This window comes from Boleophthalmus pectinirostris, unplaced genomic scaffold (genome assembly GCF_026225935.1).
Source record: "Boleophthalmus pectinirostris isolate CB_2022bp ecotype Guang Dong unplaced genomic scaffold, ASM2622593v1 HiC_scaffold_17, whole genome shotgun sequence".
NCBI lineage: Eukaryota > Metazoa > Chordata > Actinopteri > Gobiiformes > Gobiidae > Boleophthalmus > Boleophthalmus pectinirostris.
The window spans coordinates 33,031,452-33,040,643 of NW_026571115.1; the positions used below are offsets into that span (position 1 = coordinate 33,031,452).

Here is a 9,192-nt window from a genome sequence, read left to right on the forward strand (position 1 = left end):
GTTTATTCTAAACTCATCATTGACCACAAAAGCCAAAACAAATTATCTTCAGCACTGAAGTATTTCAAAGTATTAATCACATTTATTTTTTACTAAATTTAGGTGTCACAGACTAAAACCTCTGTGCATCTATTATGTGAATGAAACTCTGATCAGTGTTTATGTTGAAGACCGTGGAGCTGTGGAGCGGCGCGTCCGCTCGGTCACGCCCCCTGTCGGTGGAGGCGCGCGCGCTCGGAGCCAGACGCGCTCGGATGTTGCTGTAAACTTGAGCCGTATCCCGTGTGGAGTGGACCATGCCCCGGGGACTTCTCCGTCTCTTGCCCGGTCTCGTGCTGCTGGCCGCGTGTCCGTGGTTTCTTCTCGCGGAGTTTTCGTCCAAAACGGAAGATTACGAGTTTGGAGATTACCGCGGGAAGTGGTGCCTGGACGACCACGGGTTCGTGTACGCCATCGGAGAGGTGTACTACCCGAGCCCGTCCGCGTGCCCCTGCACGTGCACGGCGGACGGCCCTGTGTGCGTGCGGCCCAAGTGTCCGCGCGTCCATCCCCGGTGCACGCGCATCCGGTACAAGGGCTGCTGTCCCGTGTGCGAGGCCATGGCGCGCGTGTGCGTGTACCGAGGCAAGACGTACAGGCTGCTCGAGGAGTTCTGGGTGAGTTTTACTGCACATCCAAAGCAGAGGGGAGACAGGGGCATACTTTTTTATTTTCACATAAGTAACACGGGCCTCGGGACACGATTCAAAGTTTATACTACGTAACTTTTCTCTGTCTTTAAACTTGTCTTTTGTCTTATTTGACTTTTATTCAATTAGCCACAAGTGTTTTTACTGCTTGAAAATAAACATCTGTATAATACCTGTGATCATTGTTGCCTCTCCATAGATCTGATGAGTAAGTTGGCCTCTTGGCTTGTCTACATGTATAAATACAGTATGTTTAATGCCGCACTGTGGGACTTTCCAGACAAACCCTCCACTCCATCTCCATAGATACAAGCAGAAAACTTACACAGTGCCTCTTGTTCCATAGTTACGTCATGCATGTCCTTGTTTTAAAAAGTTTTAAAAGTAGCACATGTCCACAGTCTCACAGTGTGGCAGAGTGGTTAGCCTTGCAGTAGTGTATAAGTCACACATGTTGTTGTGTTTTGTTTAATGTGTTGTGTGTTATGTGTTGTGTGTTATTGTGTGTTGTGTGTTATTGTGTGTTGTGTGTTATTGTGTGTTGTGTGTTATTGTGTGTTGTGTGTTATTGTGTGTTGTGTGTTAGTGTGTGTTGTGTGTGTGCAGGTGTCCCGGTGTGAACGTTGTCGCTGTGGGTCGAACAGAGACGTTTACTGCACCATCTCCGACTGCCCCGCCCCCCACTGTGTCAACCCCACGTACGAGCCCAACCACTGCTGCCCCATCTGCAACACCGGTACTTTTATTTACTACAGTACACTTTTACTATAGTACAGTATTTACTATAGTACATGACATGATAACTGCCCCATCTGCAACACCGGTACTTTTATACAGTACTTTTACTATAGTACACTTTTACTATAGTACAGTACTTTTACTATAGTACTACAGACTATAGTACACTTTTACTATAGTACACCATACTACAGTACTTTTACTACAGTACACTTTTACTATAGTACACTTTTACACTTTTACTATAGTACACTTTTACTACAGTACACTTTTACTATAGTACACTTTTACTATAGTACACTTTTACTATAGTACACTTTTACTACAGTACACTTTTACTACAGTACACTTTTACTATAGTACAACTACAGTACACTTTTTTACACTTTTTACTATAGTACACTTTTACTACAGTACACTTTTACTACAGTACACTTTTACTATAGTACACTTTTACTACAGTACACTTTTACTATAGTACACTTTTACTACAGTACACTTTCACTACAGTACACTTTTACTATAGTACACTTTTACTACAGTACACTTTTACTTTACTACATAGTACAGTACACTTTTACTATAGTACACACTTTTACTTACTACTAGTACACTTTTACTATAGTACACTTTTACACTTTTACAGTACACTTTTACTACAGTACACTTTTACTAGTACACTTTTACTATAGTACACTTTTACTTTTACTAGTACACTTTTTACTACAGTTTTACTATAGTTACAGTACACTTTACTACAGTACACTTTTACTATAGTACACTTTTTACAGTACACTTTTATACAGTACACTTTTACTATAGTACACTTTTACTACAGTACAGTACACTTTACTATAGTACACTTTTACTAGATACAGTACACTACTTTACTATACAGTACACTTTTACTATAGTACACTTTTTTACTACAGTACACTTTTACTACAGTACACTTTTACTATAGTACACTTTTTACTACAGTACACTTTTTACTATAGTACACTTTTACTATAGTACACTTTTACTATAGTACACTTTTACTATAGTACACTTTTACTATAGTACACTTTTACTACAGTACACTTTTACTATAGTACACTTTTACTACAGTACACTTTTACTATAGTACACTTTTACTACTAGTACACTTTTTCTATAGTACACTTTTACTACAGTACACTTTTACTACAGTACACTTTTACTACAGTACACTTTTACTACAGTACACTTTTACTGTACACTTTTTACTATAGTACACTTTTTACTTTTACTATAGTACACTTTTACTATAGTACTACAGTACACTTTTACTATAGTACACTTTTTAGTACACTTTTACTATAGTACACTTTTTAGTACACTTTTACTATAGTACACTTTTACTACAGTACACTTTTACTATAGTTTTACTACAGTACACTTTTACTATAGTACACTTTTTACACTATACAGTACACTTTTACTATACAGTACACTTTTTTACTATACAGTACACTTTTACAGTACACTTTTTACAGTACACTTTTACTACAGTACACTTTTACTATAGTACACTTTTTCTACAGTACACTTTTACTACAGTACACTTTTACTATAGTACACTTTTACTATAGCACATTATTTACTATTAGTACACTACATGATAACTGCCCCATCTGCAACACTGGTACTTTTACTATAGTACACTTTTACTATTGTACATGTTTTACATGTTTTACTGCAGTACACTTTACTATTGTACATGTTTTACTGCAGTACACCATTACTGTCCACTGTCATGTTATAGAGTGACAGGTGTTTCTAAAATAACAAGTGTCGTTTACAGTGACAGGTGTTTCTAAACTGACAGGTGTTTCTAAACTGACAGGTGTTCTAAAATGACAGGTGTTTTAAACTGACAGGTGTTCTAAAATGACAGGTGTTTCTAAACTGACAGGTGTTCTAAACTGACAGGTGTTTCTAAACTGACAGGTGTTCTAAACTGACAGGTGTTTCTAAACTGACAGGTGTTCTAAAATGACAGGTGTTCTAAACTGACAGGTGTTCTAAAACTGACAGGTGTTTCTAAACTGACAGGTGTTTCTAAACTGACAGGTGTTTCTAAACTGACAGGTGTTCTAAAATGACAGGTGTTTCTAAACTGACAGGTGTTTCTAAAATGACAGGTGTTTCTAAAAGTGTTCTGACAGGTGTTCTAAAATGACAGGTGTTTCTAAACTGACAGGTGTTCTAAACTGACAGGTGTTTCTAAACTGACAGGTGTTCTAAAACTGACTGACAGGTGTTTTCTAAACTGACAGGGTTTCTAAAACTGACAGGTGTTTCTAAACTGACAGGTGTTCTAAACTGACAGGTGTTCTAAACTGACAGGTGTTTCTAAACTGACAGGTGTTTCTAAACTGACAGGTGTTTCTAAACTGACAGGTGTTCTAAACTGACAGGTGTTTTAAACTGACAGGTGTTTCTAAACTGACAGGTGTTCTAAACTGACAGGTGTTTTAAAGTGACAGGTGTTTTAAAGTGACAGGTGTTTTAAAGTGACAAGTTTGTTTAAAATGACTGGACCGTGTTTGGAGTCAGTCTTGTCTCAGTTCTCAAGGCTCTTGGACTTGGTCTTGTCTCAGTCTCGAGGTCTGACACTCGACGAGTGATAAAATGGAGACAGATTTATAAAAAACATTGATGTGTTTGTGCCAAAATATATGTGCAGTAAAATACAAATGTCAAAAATGACAAAGATGGTCTCGATTTGATCTCGATGGGCTGTGGTCTTGGTTTTGTTTTGGGCTTGGCTCTTAAAAGTCTTGGTCTTGTCTCAGTCTCGGCCTTTAAAAGTCTCTGTCTTGGTCTTGTCCTGGTCTAGGGACCTTGTGATCTTGGACAGGTCTTGGTCTCGATTAGTGCGGTCTTGACTAGAACACTATTAAACTGATCCGTGGTCAGAGTTCAGAGGTCAGAGGCTGGAGGAGGTGAGGATGGACTCAGGATGGACTCTGGACTCTGGATGGACTCAGGATGGACTCAGGATGGACTCAGGATGGACTCAGTGTTGGCTGTAGATGGTGTGGACCTGCACCATCAGCCGGACAGGAGCGTGGTTTCTCTCAGATGCCCTCCCTCTGCCGCTGAGGAGCTGATGTTCTTATGTCACAGAGTTATGTCATTTGTTCTTGTCTGATGTTGTTCTTGTTGTTTTAAGCTTAATAAATGACCCAGGAATAGAACATGGTTTTAATACACAGCTGACAGGAGCAGATGGAGGTGGGGTCTGTTACATCACTCAGTTTAAAGCTCTGCTGCTTAATCACACACAGATCTGGCAACGCAGCGTCCTCCCCGTCCCTCGAGCTGCCGTCTGTGAGGATCAGACTTAAGTCATGAGGGGAAAGGTTGTCTTCTTACAATGTCAGATCATTCATTCCGTTGGAAGATCCACCATTTGCCTGTCTCCATGGAGATGTTATTGCTTTGCTCCACAGAATGTTCCGCCTTATGGCATTAAACTTCTCTATCTTCTGTTTATTCAGCTACAGGTTTTTCAGTTCAGAATCACATGAAAAGACAGAAGCAGGTGCTGGACCCTCCACTGGGAAAATTACATAGTGCAAATTTAAAGCAACACTGTGTAAATTTCCTGGTGACGGACACATCACCTGCATGTCGCCATAGAAACAAAGAGCTAAAACTACATGTTGGAACATTCTCCTTTGACATAGAAAAGTTTTGGGGTAGCTCTGAGACACAATAGTTTTACTCTATTGTCCTGAATTGTTTACAGTGTAATAGAGAAATAGATTTTTATTTCAGGCAGAAAACAATGAATAATCCATCCATTTTCTTATCCTCTTATCCGGGTCCCCGAGGTTTTCCCAGGCCAGCCGAGAGACACAGTCCCTCCAGTGTGTCCTGGGTTTTTCCCTGTGGCCTCCCTTCAGTGGGACATGCCTGGAACATGCATCCTGAAGGAGGCGCCCAAGAGGCATCAGATGCCCGGGCCTCAGCTGCTCCTCTTGACGTGGAGGAGCAGCGGCTCTACTCTGAGCTCCTCCCGTGTCACTGAGCTCCTCACCCTGTCTCTAAGGGAGCGCCCAGACACCCTGCGGAGGAATCTCATTCTGACCGCTTGTAAATTTATCAAATTATAGTGAAGTGTTTGGAACCATTACCTTTTACTTTTACTGGAGTGCTATTATTTTTGAAGTAATGTAACTGTAGTACTAGTTGTTGTAAGTGGCAGTGGCCCAGGGCCAAATGCGCTCCTCAGAACACTTTTTATTTGCCCTCAAGTCTCCTGGTAAATTGGCCCAAACAATGTATTTTTACACTAAATGTGTAAAAAAAAACTGTAACCTCACTAACTTTTGCATGTTTAGTGATACAGATGTACAATGACTTTGAGCCTCATTAGAGCTACAGTGGCTCCTGTCAGAACTCTGTAAAAATCACCATATGAATGACCCACTGCCCTGACTTCTGCTCTGTGGGCCTCGGCTTTTCTGCTTTGAATAATATTTTTCTATGTGCATCTGTGAAAGGTTTGGACGCCCCTGTTCTGAAATGTGACTTTAAAGGTGATGGGAGAGGGACAGCTCCTCAAGAAACCGTTTTATAATCTGTGAAAAACCTCTCCAACAGCCCGTCCAACACAAGACGTGTATGTGACCTTATCACAGCTGTATCAATACGCCCTCAAATAGTTCCTTCCCTACGTGAAAAGGACTACTCATTATTTTGTCGCTGTGGCTGGTCTCACTCACGTTGCCGGTCAATATAATCTGAAAGGAAAGAACTGATTACAAACTAGGAGGGATTGTGTTACTGTTAAACAAGTCCCTCTCAAATAATATTAGTTTTTCAGTTAGTCACTCACCATTTTGTTGAAAATCAAACTCTAGACACAGCCATGAACGCTCGTAGTGATCACAGGTTCCTGAAAATGTGCTGTTTAGATCGTAGTTTTTTTTGTTTTTCTTGAGTTTTCAAACTAACATTTTGTGTGTATTGTGTCATTATAGTAGCTGCTGAATATTCCACCATAAACAAACATGCAGAACACCCCCAGCATGATCAATAACTCTCCTCTCCCTCTGGTTCCAGGACCTAACTGCTTCGTGGGGAACAGGATCATCCCGGCCGGAGAGCGGGTGAGCGTGGACGAGCGCACGGTCTGCTACTGCACGTACCGGGAGGGCACCTGGCACACCCACCCCCACGCCACCTGTGAGGAGCAAAACAACGAGAGCACCCAGAGCACCCAGAGCACCCCGAGCCCCGAGACCCCGGACCCGCCCAGAGACCAGGACTCAGGAGAGGGGAGGAGGTACGGGCCCAGGCTGGAGATGATTCCCTAAAGAACCAGGGCTGGATTTTACACCGAAGAACCAACCAGAGGAACATCCAAATTATTCACTGCAATGAGTTTTTAAGCACTTTTCACAACTCTGAGAGACTTCATTCACTTCCCGGACTATAAAACATTTTGTAATTCAGTGCAGACAGTAAACAAAGGACTTATTTTGACCACAAGAGCTGCTTATACAATATTCTTGTACTGGAGCATGACACATTTTGCTCAAATATACGGGGAAAGAAATTGGGAATCAGCCCTATTCTGCACAATTCACTTTTCAGAGTGTTTAATCACATTATTGTTACTTCCTCTCACCATTTCCCCTCGCACAAAGTGATTCGTGCATGTTTGAGTAATCTAATTTTCGAAATCCAATACAATCCAACTTTATTTGTGTAGCACATTTTGACAACACAAAGTCTCTGAACTGCTGCATAGAGTAGACACAGTATAAATTAACACATTAAATAAATTAAAGCATAAAATAAATCAATAAAAAACATAAAAATACTCAAATTAGTAAATAGAAAAATAGCAAATAAAATCAGTAAAAAACAGTCAGAGAACCACACAATTCTCACGTAATTTTGCCGATCATATACCATTTTCAACACCACCGGTACACGCCCACTGTGACGTATTTACTTCGTTTTCCAGTTTTATTTTCTTACTGTATTTTCTGGACAATAAGTCGCTCCGGAGTATAAGATACACCAGCCAAAAAATGCATAATGAAGAAGAAAAAAACATATAAGTGAAAGTCAAGTTCTAGTAAAAACAATAGAAGAGAGAACAACAGACTGTTAACGTCACATATGAACAGTTCTTCAGATAAACTATAACATAAACAACAGAACAGAACAAGTTTAACAAACTCTCCATCTCACTCCAAATCACTAAATCCATTCAATTCTTCATCCTCAGTGTCACTTCTGAACAACTCCGCGACCTCCGGAGGTAAACACAGCGCCGCTTCCTCTTCTGCGTCGCTGTCGTCAGACTCAGCATCAGTTCCAGTTAGAATTATTCTGGTCTTTCTGAATCCCGACAGGATGGTTTCGGTCTCACTGAAGTCCAGGTTTTGTCCGTCCATCCAGTGACTTCCAGGAAAGTTGCATGTTGCATCCTCCCGGTGTCACAAGTTTCTCAGTCTTCTCAGTCGTCTTTATAAGTTTGTTTAAATTGGTACAGAAGTAAAGTAAATGGATCGACTGACATGATACAAACAGGACAGAGGCTCTTTCTGCAGGAGACGTGCGCAGTAGAGTAAAGTGACAGTGGTGCAGGAGGAACAGGAGCAGCAGATACTCACACACAAGACTAGAGCCTCTCGCGGCTTTAAAAATGTATATATAGAAGTCACAGTGGAGTATAAGTCACAGGAAACACTCAAACCATGAAAAAAGTGCAACGGCAATCGGTGATGCTCTTAGGTTTCAGCCGTGTCGTGCGGTCATTTTGATACAACTGGAAAAAAAATCCACATCTTGCTAGTGTGATGTGCAACTGTCCACAGGAGGCGCCGACAACTTCATGGTGCTTTGTTGTTATGACATTTACGGCAACATCAGCTCCCACTGGGCACCACAGTTTTCTAACGCAGAAGTCAGCGCACTTGTTTCTTTATGAAGTCGTTTTAGATCAATATTGCGATTTAAAACGTCCAAATTATAACATAATAATCCAAGAGTTTATATAACTAGAGAGCACACACAAGCACTGTACGTCTGCTTTAACTTATTTTTACTTTTAGGAGTAAAAATATAACGGGGAAAAACTTTTAAAACTATAAACTGACACTAGTGCAAGAGGCTGGAAATCCGCTGGACCCATCAAAAACATCATCACTGCACAGCCTCGTAAAAGTTGTCAGAATCCTGTTGTATTTTGACTTTATACTGAGTTTTTGTTTTTCTCGTCTACACGTGGTTACTCTCTCATGCAGTGTTTCAACATTTTCAATAGTTACGTCAATCTGAAATTATTTTTTAACATAACAACTTTGAGATTCCAAATATATTTTTGAATATCACATGGTAGTAATTGTGGTGTAATTAAATCTGTAGATAAAAAAAATAAGAATAACTATTGTGGTAAGTTTATATAGTAATTGTCAATTACATAAACAATGTAATGTAACATACAATTGTAAATGCTATGGTGTACTGTATGTTTTGTATATTGTGTATTGTAAGTTGCTCTTCCTGGTTAAATGCTGTTTATTTGGTGTAACTTGTCCGGCATCCACATTCTCCTCAAAACAACTGTGAAATAATTGTATTCTTTAAGGTGACCAGACGTCCCTGTTTACCTGGGACAGTCCCGGTTTTGAGCAGATTTGTCCAAAACCACTGATTTGTCCCAGTTTTATACAAGAAATTTCCCTATTTTTGGCAAATCTGATCCCTGCCGACA

At 40.2% G+C, this 9,192-nt stretch overlaps 1 protein-coding gene across 1 annotated transcript; it reads left to right on the forward strand.

Annotated features, from left to right (window-relative positions):
* Positions 1 to 296: 296 nt before the first annotated feature.
* si:dkey-283b1.7 (von Willebrand factor C domain-containing protein 2-like) lies at positions 297 to 6,778 on the forward strand. Its single transcript, XM_055153103.1, has 3 exons — positions 297 to 656; positions 1,296 to 1,425; positions 6,525 to 6,778. The coding sequence occupies exons 1-3, from the start codon at positions 297 to 299 to the stop codon at positions 6,776 to 6,778; spliced, it is 744 nt and encodes a 247-aa protein (XP_055009078.1).
* Positions 6,779 to 9,192: the final 2,414 nt, after the last annotated feature.

What these genes read in the sequence shown, in the direction of transcription:
- si:dkey-283b1.7 (XM_055153103.1), top strand. Translation starts at nt 297, where the DNA reads ATGCCCCGGGGACTTCTCCGTCTCTTGCCCGGTCTCGTGCTGCTGGCC. An exon ending in GGCTGCTCGAGGAGTTCTGG is followed by an intron (nt 657 to 1,295) that starts GTGAGTTTTACT and finishes GTGTGTGTGCAG; the next exon opens with GTGTCCCGGTGTGAACGTTG. An exon ending in CTGCCCCATCTGCAACACCG is followed by an intron (nt 1,426 to 6,524) that starts GTACTTTTATTT and finishes CTCTGGTTCCAG; the next exon opens with GACCTAACTGCTTCGTGGGG.